The sequence below is a fragment of the Pantherophis guttatus genome, chromosome 5 (genome assembly GCF_059756535.1).
Source record: "Pantherophis guttatus breed Tessera chromosome 5, ASM5975653v1, whole genome shotgun sequence".
Taxonomy (NCBI): Eukaryota; Metazoa; Chordata; class Lepidosauria; order Squamata; family Colubridae; genus Pantherophis; species Pantherophis guttatus.
In genome coordinates this window covers 101,266,144-101,285,917 of record NC_142067.1, presented here as the reverse complement: position 1 = coordinate 101,285,917, position 19,774 = coordinate 101,266,144, and the positions used below count along the sequence as shown (strand labels likewise).

Sequence of the window (19,774 nt, the reverse complement as noted above, 5' to 3'; positions counted from 1 at the left end):
GATTTCTAAAATTCACCCAGTAATAGTTTAATAAAGTGTTAATAATAAAATACTTTTTAATGAAAATATAATGGCTTATACTTTGTCTTTGGTCTGGTTTCTAAATTTATGTTGCTATTCACATCTGGCATTAGACAAAACCTGGTATCATTCAGCTTCAGAAAAGATGGTGACTGCTGGTTAAAACCTTAAACTGAAACTGAAGAGAGACTTAGAGATTCAACTTGATAGTAAAGCTTCACTTTTTGATTTTGGGCCTATTAGGATCTCGCAGTCCACCAGTTCCTACAGCTGTAGTGTATACCCTGTGGAGATTTCTTTAGGATCTCACCATGAAGAACCTGATTTTCATAGTTAACTTTGGAATGATGGTTTAATTTTTGAAAAGCTAAGCATACAGAGACAGTGGTACTTTACAGTAGTACTAAAGGAGGAGGAAGAGTAAAAACAAAATAAGCAAGCTCAGGCATCAGCCCTTCAAATGACATATGAAGTTGTTATAATGATCAACTTTCATTGAAATAAATGAGGGGGAAGAGACATTAAATGAATTGTTATAGACTCTGCAGTGTAATTCTTCCCTCTGTTGCAACCAAGTGGAATAGCTGCTAAAAGATGACCAGAAGGATGAGAACCCAGTGGTGATTATGCCCATGAAGAACAAATGAAGTAGGTTGACCACATTAAGAAGCTAAAATGTACAACATTAGCAATCAGACAACTTGTAATCCCTTGGTCATCATTTCAGAGATATTTCCTTACTGGCTTCCTGAATTCCTTACTGGATTACAGAAACAATGGCATTTCTGATGCACTTGAAAAGTTGGGATATATTCAGAGATATATATTTGCCTTGAAAATAGCCCATGTTGAACTGGATAGCCCAGTCAAACATCAGCACAGGATACATATGACATTTTGTATGATGTCATAAATTGTTTTATGATAATTTTTTTGTCATAAAATTTTTTAAAAAATTGGTTAAATTTCAATTCCACAGAAGTTGTGAGTCCCAGATTTTGGATCCATTCTGTAAATTAGTCCATTTGAGGTACCCTGGTTCAAAAATTGTTGGCCTATGATGTACTGCTTCAGTCAGCTAAGGATTATGGGAACAAGAGTTTTAGTAGTATATAGATATTCATTGCTATCTACGGAAAACCATGAAGACTCTATAGCAGTGATGAAATGTAAAATTTGTTACTATCGGTTCTGTGGGCGTGGCTTCGTGGTGGGGGGTAGTGACTGGGTAGGCGTGGCCAACTTTTTTTTTTACTTTTAAAATAATTTTTTCTACCTCTTCGGCCAAAGAGGTTGTAAAAAAATTGCTTTTAAAAACCTCTGAGTTGCCTGATCGGCAGAGGCTTTTTTTTCTTTTTAAAACATTTTTTCTACATGTTTTTCTACATGTCAGCTGAAGAGGTTGTAAAAAAAATGCTTTTAAAAGCCTTTGACAATCCCAGCTGAGCCGCTTTTTTTTTTTACTTTTAAAAGCATTTTTTCGGCTGAAGAGGTTGTAGAAAAAATGCTTTTAAAATTAAAAAAAAAAGCCTCTGATGATTGCGTGGCTCAGCTGGGCATGGGGGGGGCAGGGATGTTTGCTACTGGTTCTCTGAACCACCCACTGCCATCGCTACCGAATCAGGCAATCTGGTTCGAACCGGGAGCATTTCACCCCTGCTCTATAGGCAGTTGTATCAACAAAAGCAATTTTGAAATATTGATTATTTTGATCAGATTTTGCAAATAAGAAAAGTGGAGAGCTCTTGATTTTGGAGCAAGCTGACTTTTTCAAATTTCATATCATACTGTTGCTATGAGAGTAAAATGAAGTGACAACTTGGAGCTTTGGAAGAAAGGTAGAGTATAAATGTAATAGATATGTGATGAAACAAAGAGAGAAAAGGGAAGAGATATTGCTTTTTCTTGTCAAATCTGTGTCTTATTAAAAGCGCTTCTGGCAAAATGCTACAAGTACAAAACAAAAATAGAAAACCCCCCACAAAACTTATTGAAATATTAGATTATTTGTGGAAAAAATATATAGTTAATCTAATTAATAGTTTAATATATTCAAATTAAGTTTCATTGGTATAAAGTTTGTGTATAGAGAAAAATAAAGTCTGATTTTAGGAATGCACACTGTTTTGTTTAAACTAAAAATTGCTTTTATTGAATGAAAAGGAAATAAAGTATGCTTTATAAATCATAATCTATTTTATTAGGCTGTATAATTTATCATAATTTAGCACCGACAGCTGTGATACTAAGCATTTTATTTAAAAAACGCCTCAACTGTTGGTTTTAAAATTCCTTCCCCATTGTTTTAAAAGTACTTTATCTTAGATTTTAAGACAGATATTGATTTTTTTATGCGGCTTATCTGCGTTTTTAGTCAGCAGGAAAAGAAACAAGAAACTTTCCTTCACAAAAACCGCATGTCGACGCTGCTTCGACATATTCATGTTACTGTACACGAATCATGGTAGAATCCTGTGGTAGAAATAAACGCACCTGCCGCTGGAGGGCGCCGCGAGCAAGAACCGCTCAAGCCACCTCAGGGTTGAATGTACCGTACAGTAGTTAGCGGAGCTCTTGAACTGTTTTGGAGCGCGAGGAAAGGTCCGTCGTAAACGCGAAGGTTTTTTTTTGTTTTTTTGGAAAAAAAAGTTTCTCTTCTTTCTGTTGCACAACAAGCCAGGCGGATTATTTTCCCGCATCTTCCCTCGTTCCGTAGTACGGTGAATTTGTAGTTTGGGATTTTCCCAAAAAGGATTAAAAGATACACACACACACACACGTCGGTCTTATTCTTCTTTGCCGAGGGAGCGAGTTGTTTTTTTTTTAAAGCGAATCGTACAGATGGAAATCAATTCTGGATATTCAATGCAAAAAGTCGTCTGGTTTCAAACACCCCCACTCCGCGGGTCTCCCTTCAAATCACTGGGAAAGCCTCCCACCGTCACGCAGGAGATACTCATAGATTACTTCCTTCCAATCTTCTGGTACATGTTTATATTGAATGTAGCCCACCCGATCATTTGACTCATGGAATCTCTACAGTCTCTCCTTGTGTATACACATGCACACACACGCACACTTCCAAGACTCTGGTAGACCTCCGGCAGGCCGCACAAGGGAAGCCAACCCTGCCTCTTCACGCGCATTCACGTGCAACCACGAACGTGTGCACGCGTCCCTTCCGCCTGCCCGGGATGGGAGCTCCGCATCGCCGGCCTACGGGCGTCCTTGCGAGGAAAAGCTCGGCGTCGCTTAAGTCGAGATTCCCCGGCAGGAAGAGCGGCGGCGGGGTCTGGCGCGCGCGCGCCCGACGGCGGGGCGCTGACTCTTCGCGAGGTCCGCGCGCGGAGCAGGGCGAGGGTCTATTTTTCTCCCACTCCCCCGCCTCCCGCCGCCCGAATGATGTCATGGAGAGGCAGCCGGCGGGGGGAGGCGCTGCAGGTTCATGTGTACATAATGAAAAGGCGTTTGACAATCTGCCAAAAAGCACGGGAGGGAGAAACTGAACCTCCTGGATTTCGTAAATCGAGTCGTCATCATCTGCAACTACGGGAGAAAAGAGGAGGGGGAGCAGCGGCGGCGGCAGCAGAAGCAGCGGCGGCGCCGGCGACTCGATACTCGGCTGCTGCCTCCATGTGAAACCCCAAGCAAAAAAAAGATATATAATCAAGGGGTGGGGTGGGGGTGGGAAAGGGGGAGGTTGGGGGCAAATCCGGGGAGGAAGCGTTGTCTGGAGAGCAACAGTTCCCAGCGCCCCGTAAAATACGACCCTCGCCTCCTCGAGTGGTGCATTGCTTTCCCCGTCTCTGGCGCGCTGGCTCTTCGGTGGGATTAGAAGCTTCTTCTTGGCAGCGGCAGCAGCCATGAATTCAGCCGAGCAAACCGTTACATGGCTGATCACCCTGGGGGTGCTGGAGTCGCCCAAAAAAAGCATCTCCGACCCGGAGGGATTTTTGCAGGCATCTCTAAAAGACGGGGTGGTTCTTTGCAGACTGCTGGATCGCCTGCTACCGGGGACCATAGATAAAGTAAGTGCCTTTAATATTCCTATATTTCCCATTAAATCTCTCCCTCCCCCCCCTCGCCCCCCCCTCCCTCCCGCCTACGCCTGCCCGGCCCCATAAGAGAATCGGGTTTTACTTGGGCTTCATCGCCAGGGCGTCGCATAACGCAAGGAACGCACCAAACTGCCCTTCCAGCATGTGCGGATCTTTACAACCATTGCAGCCTAAAACCCGGTGGGCAGCATAAGGCGAGGCTACCGGCTCCTTTGCGATTTTCCCCGGATTATCTGGGCAGAGATACCAAGAGGCTAGGGCAGATTTTTTTTAAAAAAAAGCGCGCATGACACGCCTGGATTCAATCCGTCAGGCTCCTTCTCTTCTGGATATGTCGGAAAGTGACTCGCCCGGGACTCGCTTAGATCCACTCACTTTCCTTTGTCCAGGGTCTCTCACCCTCCCCCCCCCCGCAACACAGCCTTTCCCCACCCTTGGAAAGGCAGGAAGCGTGTGGCCTTTTCCGTGGGAAGGCTCTTGCGCGGACACATCCTTCCTGTCTAGCTGCAGAGGCTCCATTGTCAAAGCTTGAAGGAGGGGATGGAAACTGAGGGAGTGGGTGGGGAGGTGGGCCGAATTGGGAGCAGAGTTTGAAATATAGTAAGGCAGCTACACTTTTAGCTCTTCGGCCTTCAGGCAGAAGTGCCCCAGGCTTCCTATCTTCAAATCCTACCAAAAAGGACAAAAAACGCATTAAGCCATCAATCACTCTCTAGAATTATCATCTATGTGTAATTTGTGTGTGTGTGTATGAAAGAAAAGATGAACCTCTAGAAGAAAGAATTCCTTTTTTCATAAAATTTTTAGATTCGACGATGTTTTTTGTGTATGCATTATGTATCTTCTTTATTAGTGAAATGTAAAAATTGTTTTGCTTTGATAGATATGGAGGCGTATTTAATTTTACTTTGAGGTTATTTTCCGTAGATAAATACACACCACAATTTTGTACTGAGACTAGGTGTGATCGTGCAGGGTTTTTATATTATAGTTGCTATTTAATACAAACCTCACACTCAGACACATGTTAAGAGCACTTCAAAATGCAATATAGGCTTCTATTTTTAGGGGGAAATGAGAAAATTCACCTAATTTCAATTCTGCCTTGACACTCCCATCCCTAGTGTTTGAATATGTTCTTCTTAGTGAGAAATTTCTTAAGGTGCCCACATTGCAAAAATGATGACCTAGTTAGCAAGGCAGCTCCTGTGATTTATTGTGTTATTTTAAAGTCTAAGTTTAGTATCTTGATATTCAGACGGAGCACTGTGTGATGGGAAAAACCAAGGATATAGTTTTTTTTTTAATTTTTTATTGGGCATGTGAAATAATTTTTAAAAACTCTTTCCTTCCTCAAATTCTTGTTTATTCAAGCATTTTCAAACATTAGTTTGAAATGAGAAGGTTCCATGTATTCTGCAAGAGAGAAGGGTATGTTTATTCCACATGTATACAAATGTACTTAGATCAGCAGATTGGACTTTTGTTTCTCTGTCTACTAGGAACCAGATTGTAGGGAGGAAGGAAGGGGCAATAGTGCTACACATTGATTCTTCCCCCCTCAGCATGTACTGTACAATGCACTTTGACCTAGATATTGACTGAAGTTGCACTTTTATTCTAATTAAGGAGAGACTAAATGAGAATGGGCAACTGAGCATTTCCATGTTTTGAGGAAATCACAATAGCTGTGAATTAACCATGAGGGGCTGGGAAAAGTACATAGACTGTTTAATGAAAAGATTATACTGGCCAGAACTTTTGGTGCTCTTTTAAAGCAATCAGAATATTAGATGCATAGTAATGGCCACTAGAGGGTGGATTTGCTATGGAAGGTGGCTCCTACTTACATCCTGAGAGGTTATGAATTTGAAATTTGATTTTCTTTTTACCTTTTCACTCTGAACAATAGCCTGGGAGGTAGAAAAGTCCCTTGCGTTTTCAAATCCCTTTCTTTAGAGATTTATAGAACTTGCTTTAATAAAAACACAGACTATTTCTCATAAACCTTGAGTCCTCTTCAGGAGTTTATAATTTAAATAAATTTATCAGTGTCATCCTGAGGAAGTTCTGAGTATATCACAGAATCACAGGATTGGAAGTCTTCAATTCCAAACCACTCCCTAGGGCAGAAATCCATAGACCATGGTGGACAAATGGCTGCCCCACCTTTGCCTGAAAGCTTTCAATGACCCTCACAGCTCCAGAAGGGAGGCTTTTCCATGGCTGAATAGCTTGCATGGTCAGGAAATTTCTCCTTATATCTAGATCTTCTTTAAAATCTCTGCCAGGTGCTTCTTACCCATAAGAGCAGTAGTGGGAGAAAAAAAACACACCCACTTTCCTGCGTCAGCCTGGATATGTATGGTTTGGTATAGACTAGAGTACAGTGTGGGCCCAGCTGTTGTATTATATAAAATATGTCTTATGGGTTTGTGTATTTAGTGAAGCCAGTCAAAAGTGATCTATTCAAGAAACCATGATTTAAGCACACCATGCCTTAGCATAATTTGTGGACCATTATGAAGTATAAATCAAACACATGTAGCCCAATGGTCAACATGGTTTTGATGGAGGCTGCCTAAGACTTATGGACTCATGTTCAACATTTTTGAGATCCAAATTATGTTTATAGTAACCTTGCCACATATCTTGCAAATACATCTTTTTCAAGGCTAGGATGTGTTGGCAGACTGACTAGACCTGAAGTCTAACGAAAGAATGATTGATACTCAGCAATTGTTGAATGTCCTGGCATTCTTTGAAATTAACATTATTAAGGAGTAGAGAGAAAATAAGGGAGTAAGCAAGTAGAATTAAATTTGCAATTTGTGTGTCATTGTCACTAAATAAGAAATTTTGGAATGGAAACTGAAGGCATTTTGTGAAAGAATGGCTATCTGCAATGTGCTTACTCATCATTAATTTGGATAATGTAGCAGTGCAATTCACAAAAGGAAATCCTAGATGGTTTATGTGTGATTTAAGATAACATGGGATTCTGTTATTATTTAACAGTTTTACAGAAAATAATGACAAATGTGGTTTCTCTGGATTTCATTCAATAATTCTGCTGCATTCTAACGTTGGCAACTATATTTACTGGGCTGTGGGCAAAATTGGAAAGTTAATATTAGTGGATTTTGGAAAAAAAGAGTTATAGTTTGAGATAAGAGGAAAGTGAAAATGCTGCATGTATAGGTAAAAGGTTCATTGGTATTTTAGCTAATTTAAGTATAGGATTGTCCAATTTTTTTATTGTGATATTCACATTCACAGATAGGGGAGTGTATCATCAGACTTTCTGATTTTTCACTTGCTGCTTTATCTTCATTACTTAATTTTGGAAGGATTTATACCATTTCAATATCAGTCTAAATTTTTGGATGAATGATTTGTGTCAACACACATTCATTTTTTAAATTAATATAACTTAATAATACTGCATCAATGAAAAGCAAATGTACTGAACTGACTCTTTGAGATGTATCTAAGCCTGGAGAAATATTAGGCATACAAAATAGTAGAGATTTTAATGACCACCAAATACAGTCATTTCATTTTAGGATTCATCACACACACTTCCTGCTAAATGCTAAAATGGCTTGCTTACCATTTATGCAGGACATGTCCTCAGAGCCTTCCTCTTGGTACCAGTCAAAAAACAGTGTTTTTTTCATTTGAAAACTGTACAGTTTTTTCTTTATGAAGATATTCTGCAACCTTGAGGAGGAGCCTGAAGGAGGTCCAGCTGACCTTTCCATCCATCCAGTTTCTGTGACCATTTCTCCTTTGATTGATGAAGAGATTAGAACAGAGGTATCAAACTCAATTTCATTGAGAACTGCATCAGGGTTGAGTTTGACCTCGGGGGCCTGAGGTAGGCGTGGCCAGCTTGACATCATGTGAATCAGGGGTGCCTTTGGTGATCCGAGTATTCTCCCGAGCTCCTTTTCTGGCTGCGATGGTCTCCTGCAACCCTCTGCCAGCGAAAACGGAGCTCGGGGGGATGCGTGCTGTGTGTGGCCCTCTTAAACTCTGTTTCCGGCTGTGACAGCCTCCTGCAAACATCTGCCAGCAAAAATGGAGCTCGGTGGGGCTGCATATGGCCCTCCCGAACTCCATTTTCGCTGGCAGAAGCACCGTGGGCCGATCCTTAGCTGTTTCCAAGGCAGCCCGTGGGACAGATCTAAGCACCCCGCAGGCCGGATTCGGCCCCCGGGCCTTGAGTTTGACATCCCTGGATTAGAATTTACCCAGCAATCAAATGTCTTCTATAGGAGCAAAGAAATAGCAACCTTGTGGAACCTTGGAAGTTACTGGTGTGGAAAGTTTGCTTTCCAACAGTAACTTCCATACAGCCTGTTGCTGTCTCGTACCACAACAGTCTTCTCAATGATAGCTTTCTTTGTCACCCCTTCTCCATTCTTCTTATCTTCCTACCTGTATTGACCCTCATCAAATGCAGAACTGTTGCCTTCCCTGTTCTTATCCCTTTGCTGCCCCGTCTCTTCTCAGTATGCTTCTTAGAAAGTATCATGATCACTTAGGAAGCAGCAGTGGTAGCTAAGGACTGCACATGTAGGGATATGTTCTTGGCCCTACTTTGATAATGATAAAGTGGTAGATCAAGGGGAAGATAAGGGCAGCAAAGGAGAGTTGGATAAGGGAAGGAGAGGCAGGCAGATAGGAGAAGAATTCCCTCTTTCTTTCATTGCCGATTTCCCCCCCCCCCTGACAGTAGTAGCAATAGTGGACCTCTTTTCCTCTGCCAGTCTCATTTGCGAGACATAACAAGAGGAATTGGATTTCCAAGTAAAATAATTTTCCCCCTCTTAGGGAGAAAAGCATATCACTGGGTTTCTGGATACCATCTTTAATAACAGTGGTGTGGCTCTGATGCATGTAAAAAGGGGTAGGGTTGCCATCTTGATTTTTTTGACTCCCGGTGAATGCCCTAGATCACGGGTGTCAAACTTGCGGTCTCACGTTGATATCACATGACTTATTGCAATGTTTCCCCTTTGTGGAGCTGGGGTGGGTGTGGCCTGTGGATGACACATCCGGCCTGTGGGCCGCCAGTTTGACACTCCTGCTCTAGATGTTCAGGAAATTGGATGAAAAGTACAGGCAGCATGTGGAAGGAACAGGCAGCAGAAGAGTGATTGGTTCTTTTATTGAAACAATGGAATTTAAAATCAATCAATCAATAAAATAAATTCCCATTATTCTTTCCTTTTACAGAAAGAATAACTAAACAAATTATTTACTTATTTATTTATTTTTATTTTATTAAATTTCTATACCGCCCTTCTCCCGAAGGACTCAGGGCGGTGAACAGCCACAAGATAAAACACATAAATACAAAAATTTAAAATAAATTAAAAACGAATTAAATAATTTGGCTGAATTTAAAATACCCATAATTTAAAACAAATTAAAATTTACATTTAAAAAGGGGAGAAGATTTAGGCCAGGCCAGCTTGATGAAATAAAAAAGTCTTAAGCGTGCGATGGAAGGTGCGCAGATCCGGGATCCTCCGTATCTCCGGGGGGAGCTTGTTCCAGATCGAAGATGCCTCCACAGAGAAGGCTCTCCCCCTAGGGGCCGCCAGTCGACATTGTTTGGCTGACGGCACCCGGAGGAGCCCCTCTCTATGGGAGCGTACTGGCCAGTGGGAGGCTATTGCTGGTAGCAGGCGGTCCCGTAGATAACCAGGTCCTAAGCCATGGAGCGCTTTAAAGGTGATAACCAGAACCTTGAAGCGCACTCGGAAGACTACCGGGAGCCAGTGCAGCTCGCGCAGGAGAGGTGTTACATGGGAACTCCACGTTGATCCCATAACCACCCGCACGGCCGCACTCTGCGCCAGTTGGAGCCTCCGAGTGCACCTCAAGGGGAGCCCCATGTAGAGAGTGTTATAATAGTCCAGATGAGAGGTGACGAGGGCATGAGTGACTGTGTGTAGAGAGTCCCGATCTAGAGTCCCGATCTAGAAAGGGACGCAACTGGCGGATCAGGTGAACCTGATGAAAAATCCTCCCGGTCATGGCCATCAAGTGCTCTTCTAAAGACAGCCGTGAATCCAGGAGGACGCCCAAGTTGCGAGTCCTTTCTGTGGGGGCCAGTGATTCGCCCCCAATAGTCAGCGATGGCGCCAGCTGACTATATCGGGACGTCGGAAACCACAGCCACTCAGTCTTGGATGGGTTGAGCCTGAGCCTGTTTCTCCCCATCCAGATCCGTACGGCCTCCAGGCACCAGGACATCACTTCAAGGGCATCGTTGGGGTGGTTAGAATTAGAAGTTAATAATAAAATAAAATAATCAAACAAAGAAAAACTCTTACTTCTTCCTCCAGAGTTAAATAGGAAAAATCTATTTTTTGTTTTCCAGGATCACATCAGAATTTTCAGTTGAATCTAAGGCCCACTGTTAATTAAAGTTGTCTTTTTAAAAGCAATATGAATTGATTTTAAATTTTGATAGTTATTAATATTTCTAATACTATTTAGTAAACTCCCAAAGTGAACAAGGAAGTCTGTTTTGGTTTTTTAATGGTCTGTTGGTAGAGGTACCAAAGCTTGAGCAAAAGATTCTGATGATATCAGAATCTTAGGTTGTAGATGATTCCAGATGAGAAGTGTCCACAAAATCCAGAACTTTCATTAGAATGACAAAAGCGTTGTTGCGAAGTAAGAAGCTGGATATAAAGACTATTTATGCATTTAAACATTGATGTTCGAGAAGACTCCTGAGTACAGGTAGTCCTCGATTTATAACAGTTCATTTAGTGACCATTCAAAGTTACAATGGTACTGAAAAAAGTGGCTTATGAGCATTTTTCACATTAAAGACAATTGCAGAAGCCTCATGGTCATGTGATTTACATTCAGATGCCTAATAATTAACTCACATTTATGACAGTTGCAGTGTCCCAGAGTCATTTGATCCCCTTTTGCAACCTTCTGACACGCAAAATCAATGGGGAAACCAAATTCACTTAAAAACTGTGATACTAATTTAAGAACTGCAGTGATTCACTTAACAAATGTGGTGAGAAAAGTCATAAAATGGGGTAAAACTCACTTAACAAATGTTTCACTTAACAACAAATTTTGGGCTCAATTATGGTCGTAAGTTGAGGACTGCCTCAATACCATTCATGGCTAAGAAAGCAAATATATGTGTCACATCCTCCCTTGAGCCACAAATGACCCAGCACAAATGATCATATATTGGACACATTTCGGAAAGACGTAGCTCTCTTGAGAAGCCAGTGATGCTGGGAAAAGTGGAAAAAAAGAAAAGAGTGGGTCCTGCAGCAAGATGGATAAGCATCACTACAGTTTAGGAGTAAGGAGTCAACTACTGGTAGTCTGAAAGATCAGGATGGGGACAGATCATCGTGAAGAAGGGCAGTCTACGTTGTCATTAAAAGTTGACATTGTTTTGATGATACATAATCAGTTGGATAGGTCATCTAGTCTAATTCTTTGCTTAATACCCCAAATGGTCCTTCAGTCTCCTTTTGAACACTCCCAGGGAGAGGGAGCCAACCATTGTTCTTTTGCTAAATAGTTCTTATTTCAGAAAGTTACTTCTAATCACTCTTCCCTAGTGCTATGTAGTAGTAGATAATACAGGGGTCCGCAACCCCAGTCCATGGACTGGCACCGTTCTGTAGCATGCCAGAAACTGGGCCACGCAAAAAAGCAAAGCTCCATCCGCAGGATGCAGGCAGCACGCGAAACTACGCTCTAAGATAATACATAGGGCAATGAGTATAAAATAACCATTTGTATACATTGGCTTTGCCAACATTATTTTAAGCATTTGAAAATATACTCATATTCCCTGTCTTGTTCTGTTCCAGTTCTGAGTCAGTCTAGAACCGTGATGGTGAACCTATGGCACGTAGCCATATCAGTGGGCACGCCAGCTGATTTTTGGGCCTTCTGGGCCCACCAGAAGTAGGGAAACAGGCTGTTTCCTGCCTCCGGAGGGCCTAGGGGGGTGGAGAAGGCCCGTTTTTCTTTCTCACCTGGCTCCAGATCCTCTCTATGCATCTGGGGTGGGCGAAAACAGCCCTCCCCACCCCCTCGGAGGCCTGAAATGGCCCATTTCCCAACTCCCGGTTGGACAGGAAGTGACATTTTTTGCTGTCCCCAACCTCTAGAGACTCCTAGAGAGGCTCACAAATCATTTTTCTAAATAATTTACCACAAATTTATCCTGAAACAAATCAAATGCACTTTGATTTGGAGGGTAGAGCCGAGGACTTTGTACAGTATCTGCATGACAAATCACTCAGATTCGGGAAGATCTGGACTCCGACTGGGTAGTTTCAGGGGGGATGACTGAGGCAGGTCTTGAGAATGTTATCTGGGATGAGTTTGATCCTGTGACTCCTGATGACATGGACAGGATTCTGGGTAGACTGAATGCGACCACATGTTTGTTGGACCCGTGTCCCTCCTGGTTAGTGCTAGCTTCTCTGGAGATGACGCGAGGCTGGCTCCAGGGGATTATAAATGCTTCACTGAGTGAGGGTGACTTCCCCGCCGCCTTGAAAGAGGCGGTGGTGAGGCCTCTTCTCAAGAAGCCTTCCCTGGACCCGGCAGTGTTGTCTAATTATCGTCCGGTCTCCAACCTTCGCTTTGTGGCGAAGGTTGTTGAGAGTGTGGTTACGCGACAGCTCTCCCAGCACCTGGATGAAACGGTGTATCTGGATCCGTTCCAGTCAGGCTTCAGGCCTGTGTACAGCATGGAAACGGCATTGGTCGCATTGGTTGATGATCTCTGGAAGGCTCGGGACAGAGGTTGCTCCTCTGTCCTGGTCCTATTAGATCTCTGAGTGGCTTTTGATACCATCGACTATGGTATCATGCTGCACCGGTTGGAAGAGTTAGGGGCGGGGGGCACTGTGTTGCGGTGGTTCTCCTCCTCTCTCTCCAACCAGTTGCAGTCGGTGTTGGCAGGGAGGCAGAGGTCGACCCCGAGGCTCGTCATATGTGGGGTGCCACAAGGGTCAGTCCTCTCGCCCCTTGTGTTCAACATTTATGTAAAGCCGCTGGGCGAGATCATCCGTGGTTTCGGGGTGAAGTACCATCAGTACGCTGACAACACTCAGCTGTACATCTCTACCCTGGACCACCCCAACGATGCCCTTGAAGTGATGTCCCGGTGCCTGGAGGCCTTGCGGATCTGAATGGGGAGAAACAGGCTCAGGCTCAACCCATCCAAGACCTAGTGGCTGTGGTTTCCGATGTCCCGATATAATCAGTTGGTGCCATCTCTGACTATTGGGGACTAATCACTGGCCCCCACGGAGAGGGCTCGCAACTTGGGCGTCCTCCTGGATTCACAGCTGTCTTTGGAAGAGCATTTGACGGCCGTGACCGGGAGGATTTTTCATCAGGTTCGCTTGATTCATCAGTTGCGTCCCTTTCTGGGTCGGGACTCCTTACGCACGGTCACTCATGTCCTCGTCACTTCCCGCCTGGACTACTGCAATGCTCTCTACATGGGGAGCACCCGGAGGCTCCAACTGGTGCAGAGTGCGGCCGCATGGGTGGTTATGGGAGCGACATGGCGTTCCCATGTAACACCTCTCCTGTGCGAGCTGCACTGGCTCCCGGTGGTCTTCCGTGTGCACTTCAAGGTTTTGGTTACCACCTTTAGAGCGCTCCATGGCTTAGGACCTGGTTATCTACGGGACCGCCTGCTGCCACCAGTAGCCTCCCACCGGCTGGTACGCTCTCATAGAGAGGGGCTCCTCCAGGTGCCGTTGACCAAACAATGTCGACTGGCGGCCCCCAGGGGGAGAGCCTTCTCTGTGGGGGCACCTACTATCTGGAATGAGCTCCCCCTGGAGATACGGAGGATCCCTGATCTACGCACCTTCCGCCACGCTCTCAAGACCTTTATATTCCATCAGGGGGGCCTGGCCTAATTTTTCCCTTTTTCCCTTTTTTCCCTTTTTAAAATGCACATTTTAATCTGTTTTTAATCAGTGGGGTGTTTTAAATCTGTCTTCGGCCAAATTGTTTAATTCAGTTTTATTTTACTTTTAAATTTTGCATTTATGTGTTTTATCTTATGGCTGTTCACTGCCCTGAGTCCTTCGGGAGTAGGGCAGTATATAAATCAAATAAAACTAAAACTAAAACTAAAAATGCACTTGCACACAATGCTAAATCATGGTTTATTTAAACATGCATTATTTAACCAATGTGCTTATATACAAATCACAAACACGGGGCGTGGTGTGATTCCAACAATGATAGCCTAAATGATGTTTAAGGTGGAACCATGTACAGCAGGGGTGGGCTTCAAAAATTTTAGCAAGGGGTTCTCTATCCGGTTGCTGGGTGGGTGTGGCCATGGTGGGTGTGGCTTAGTCGACTTCCTGCACCACGGCAGGGGGGGCGTTTTTGCCCTCCCCAGGCTCTGGAGGCTTTCCTCGAGCTTCCGGGAGGGCGAAAATGGCCTCCCCAGGTTCTGGAGGCCCTCTGGAGGCTGGAAACGGGCCTGTTTCTTGCCTTCCTGAACTTCCGGTAGGCCCGTTTTTCGCCCTCCCTGAGCCTCCACTTGCGCCCTGTACTTACCTGCATCCAAAATAGGCCGCGTGGGGACTCCTAGGAAGGGCGGGGTAGAGTGGGCAGGGCCAGCCAGGAATGGGATTTGGGGGTTCTTCAAACTGCACAGAATCTAGCTAGAGGTTCTCCCGAACCCCTGAGAACAGCAGGGGCCCACCCCTGATGTACAGTACATATTAATCTAATAGATTAAACTGGTGTACTGGAAAAAGTACTAAGTTAGAACCTGACTGTGAGGTCTAGTCACATCTTGGGGATGAGGCCATTTGGGTTACTTTTGGCCAGTTAGTCAAGAAAGAAGGCAAAGACAAAGCACTTACAAAAATCTTGCCAAGATAACCTTCAGGCAGTCACCAGGAGTCCAAAATGGCATGAAGACGCTAACCAACTAACCAACTAATTAACTAAATAACTAAATAACTAAATAACTAAATGGTTTTTTTTAGAAAAATAACTTAAATCAGAATTTATTTTTGAATAGGTAGGAATACAGTAGTACTGTGTTGTCAGCCATTTTCTCTTGCTGATTTTCTTTGGGTATTTACAGATTTGTATATTTATATAGAAAACAAAAAGCTGGTTTTAAATAATCTATTAAGTGGATTTTTTTCCTGGCATGGCTCCTGTTTTTTTAAAAAGCTTGATGCCATGCCAAAATGCAGCAAGTAGAATATTTTTTACTAATTTTGCATTTGCCTATCAGTATTGCATTTGCTTTGGCACACACCAGGAAAAAAAACATAGGAGCCTTACTGGGAAAAAAAGTGCTTGCTCTTATTTACATGATTCCACATTCCAGAAAGACAAGCTGGTTCTGTTCATACAAGGCAACGATGCACACTCATCTAGTGAAAGTGACAGTACCTGTACCATTACATTGTCAGACAAATGATGCAAATAATTTCTGTCAATTGCATGATGAAGTCATGATATACGTGGCACCCCTTGCTGTCATGTAGATGCCCATGGAATCATGTTATAGTAAATTAAGTCAAATGTATGGATTTACACTGAATCCAGACTAACCAAAGAGGCTGGATCTGCAGATCATGGTAGATTAAAATATAGCTGTTTGGTTTGGTGTCAATTAATCATGGCTAAGTGTACCATCTAAACACAGGTCACTAGACTAGCCAGCCATATTTCAGCACAGCATATGTAAAAGTCCCAGCTCTTTCTAAAAAAAGGCAAGAGTTTGTATTAACACTATTTGTTTTAGAAATTGTAATGGTTAGATTCACATAGTCCATGAATGGAGAGAACCATTTTTGAAGCCTGTGGGATCCTTCATGTATGGACAATTCCATTTCTCAGGTTCCTACAGCTTTTTGAAATAGAAACTGAATGGCAGATTGCAGATTTTAAAAGAAATTATTTTGTAAAGTTGACAGGTTTAGCATACCCCCATCCCCCAAAATAGAAATTTTAAACAATCTGCCTAAAATTTGTACAATTTTAATTAAAATTTGTAAAATTTGTACCTGTATTGCTTAGGCTTCGTGCCTAAGGTGAATCTAGAACTCTCAGTCTGTGGGTTTCTAGCCTGGTACTTTAGTATCAGTCCAAACTGGCTTTCATGGCATGTTAGTTTGTTTTCAAATCCTAGTGCTCACAAAGATCCAAGAGCCAACAAGCTCTTCCTCCACAATATTTGAGTACTGGGAACTCAGTTATTTTGGGGTCATTGATAAGTCAGAAATGAATGCCTCAGTCTGGCCTTTTGGGTTTGCCCCAAGAAACAAATCTCTGCTTTCTCTATAAACAAAGTGAAAGAGAAACAACTCATACTCGAACTTGTGAAGATGGCAAGCTTTCCATTCCAATATCCTGCCTTGATGTTTGGATCCCTTTAGACATTTTTGTCCAGTCCCCATGTTGGGATACCAAGGAACAAGAAAGTGAGCCAAACTGGACCACCTCCTTTAACGATTAAACAGAGAAGCTTATGCAAGAATATACATAAAATGCTGCTGTTTTGGCATTGATAGCTTTAAGATAATGTTCTTAGATTGCAGAAAATTTATGACTGATAAATCCTTAATCCAGGATTTATTGCAAGGGTAAGCAAGCACCCAGCAATGGTTTATGATGGTTAGGAGTTCAAGTTAATCTGTGATCAGATCTGCATCCCAATCCGGAATTGACCATAATTATCTTAAAATAGAAGGAACAACTCATTAATACTTAAGAAAAGTCCCATTTGGGGCTACTTTCCTAGTATGCTGGACTACCTGGTCAGATGGCAGAAATTTAATCTGGGAGAATTCAGCCTCACCCTTCCCCAGAAATGCTGCTATTATTCATATTAGAGTATGTAATTCCTTCCCTATTTTCAATCAAGGACAATCCATTCCTGCCAGAATTCTAAGGAAACATTTATAATGTCATCCTGGAGAATATATAAATTAGGTTGCATCGTATGAATCTTGATGCGTTTTGTTTACATTTGCTTGCCTTTGGAATATGGATTGTCAAAATGGAATGGTAGCATATCTAGTGATGGGAAGCACTTCAGAGAAAAGGCATTATGATGAAGAAGCAACTGAATAAAATTGATAACAAAGCAGCAACTATACTAGGAAATTGATCTCATGCCACTGACCTGTAAATCACACCACTGTGGTGAAAGTATCTACCAAAATACTGCAACTGTATTGACATAAAGAAGCCCCCATGCAGAATTCTCTGTGACACTTGATCAAAGACATTGTCGAAAGAAATGTCCATCTGGGTTCAGTTCCAAATGGGAAGAAAGACACTGGAAACATGGAGACTGCTTGGAAAGATGGTTTAATGGTGGACAGGACTACATGGTTTGAGGTCCTGGGCAAAAAAGAGCACATGGGTGAGAGAGGGAGAGAGATTTATACCCTCTCTTGGCCCCCACCTTGTAGCTTCCTGTTCCTATGCAAGAAATATACTCTGATTGGTTGTCAGACTCCCATGGGGCCACGCAGGGGTAACTTTGTAGGTTGTCTTGAATCCCAGGCCTGGTTGAATCTTGCTGGGTGATGATGTAATGAAGGGGCTTTGGACAGTTCCTATTATGGCTTAATGGCTTTGTCCTGGTTTGGATCTTAAGTGAGGGCTAATCCTATCATGCCCCGAGGGCCATGTCATTTGTTTTGTAGATAAACTGGCCCAGCCTTTGTCTTGTAGATAGGTTGGCACCGAAATATCTCTGAGGGCGGGGGGCAGGGAGCTGACACTCTGCGTTTGTCTTTAGAAATATATTTCTCCTTTAGGAAAAATATAATATTCTGTCTTTTTAATATTTCCTAGAATATTTCATTTTTTCTAGGAGAGGGGTCAGTGCTAACTTTCTACAACATCATAGGGCTGATTGTAGCCATATGGTCTTTTTCTCTGACAATTGTGACGATGTGCAGCCTCCTATGGAGATTTATGTATTCTGGCAGGAATACTCTGAATGGGGCAGCTGTGTTTGGTCTGTTCAGGGAATAACAGTGCACATAGTTATTTGTCATTTACAATGTTAATTCTATGAAAGCTGGTGAGACAAACATTTCCTAAATGTACATCAAATTAAATTGTATACCAGCTGTCCTGGTGGTTCAGGGAATAGCAAAATGATAATTGCTTCTTAAGGGCTGCAGTTCTACTGTAGCTTTTGGGAAAATTTCACCTGTTAGCTAACCTCTACCATGTATCATTTTAAAGGGACCATCTAAATTTCCTTATTGTGCTAAAGCATAATGTGACTTTGACTTAGCACAATGTATAATTATCAACTGCAATATGTTGGTCATAGTGTATGACTTAGTCCTATCTATGAACTGTTGTGGCTTTTTGGTGAAAATGTATGGCTTAGGAAGGCAGTCAAAGGGTCATGGGCATTGGCTCAATTCTGTTTTGTGACTTCAATGGCCTCAAGATTACACTTCTGAAATTTGCTGGCAACTGGTTGTATAATAGTAATACTTTCCATCTCCTATTTTTATTAGGAAATGAACTAGGTATACAAACCCCCTGTGCATTATTAAAAAAATTGAAAATAGAAAAACTGCAAGTAGAGCATCTCTTTTCAGTTCAACTGCTTTTGTTGTCTCTGGTGTGCTGGGCTTGTAATTAACCATGAAACCCTCAGTTTCATTATTCGGCTCCTTCCTGCCATCTTACATTCCCTTTGGCTGCTTCTGCTTTGTCTAATTGTAGAGTTTGGCAGCATGATGCTGATGTGATGTTCTAATGCCAATATTAAATAAAGAATAAATGAAATTATCCCAGCCTTGTGAAATTACATGAGATATCAGCATACATGCACTCCATTTCATGAGAACTCAGGCAAGAACACTTGGAATTATGTAAGATCTAAGGTGATGATATGGTTGCAAGATTCAGCCATTGCCATTGATGTATTTATTTTGTAGGATAGGCAAGCAGTGAAATTGTATGATTACCCAATGCCTAAAATAGTTGTTGACTCCTGCTTCTCTGTATTGCCTATTTTTTTTAACCAAGATTTTTAAAAAGGTTTGAAAACAAGTAAGCAAACACTAGGAAGTGATAGTGCAGTGCCAGAATCAAACAAAATGAATGCAATTGTTCTATCATCAGTTTTTTGAATTATCTGGCATCAGAAAATTGAGTAAGTCTGTAGTACCACATTAGAGTTGAGGAGTCATTAACTTGGCTTTTATGTCTAGATGGTTTTTCCATTTTCTTCTTTCTCTGTTGAATGAAGTCAACAAATTGCATGGTTGTCTCTGCCAGCTACATTCTGAATTCTGGAGGTTGGGCAGATAAAGAAACATTCAGCTCTAATCAGGAATTTTCTCCTATTATTCAATTATGAATCTCCAAGTGTTCCATTATTTTAAATGTATTATGTCTCAAAAGAAACCTATTTTGCCTTGAAACATTCCTCAATGATTTTCTGAATTAATTGATACAAACTAATATTTATTTATTTATTTATTTTATATAAACTGTATAGTCAACTGTAGATCTGGAATCACAAGATGGGAAACAAATCTTGGATATAAAAAATAAGAGGTTGGAAGTAGATATACTACTGTATAACTAAAGCAAGGTTTGAAATAAGATTTTTAAAAAAATGGTTATGGAGGAAA

The 19,774-nt window shown here is 42.2% G+C and overlaps 1 protein-coding gene across 4 annotated transcripts in view; it reads left to right on the top strand.

The window, feature by feature from the left end:
- Positions 1 to 827: 827 nt before the first annotated feature.
- ARHGEF7 (Rho guanine nucleotide exchange factor 7) overlaps positions 828 to 19,774 on the top strand; it is an 88,520-nt gene continuing 69,573 nt past the window's right edge. For all 4 annotated transcript variants that reach the window (XR_004591697.3, XM_034418732.3, XM_034418773.3 and 1 more), the window contains exon 1: positions 828 to 4,049. Coding sequence is in view for 3 of the 4 variants with exons in the window: in XM_034418732.3 (XP_034274623.1) it covers positions 3,885 to 4,049 (165 nt within the window). In the remaining variant the exon portion in view is untranslated. The remainder of the gene's footprint in view (positions 4,050 to 19,774) is intronic.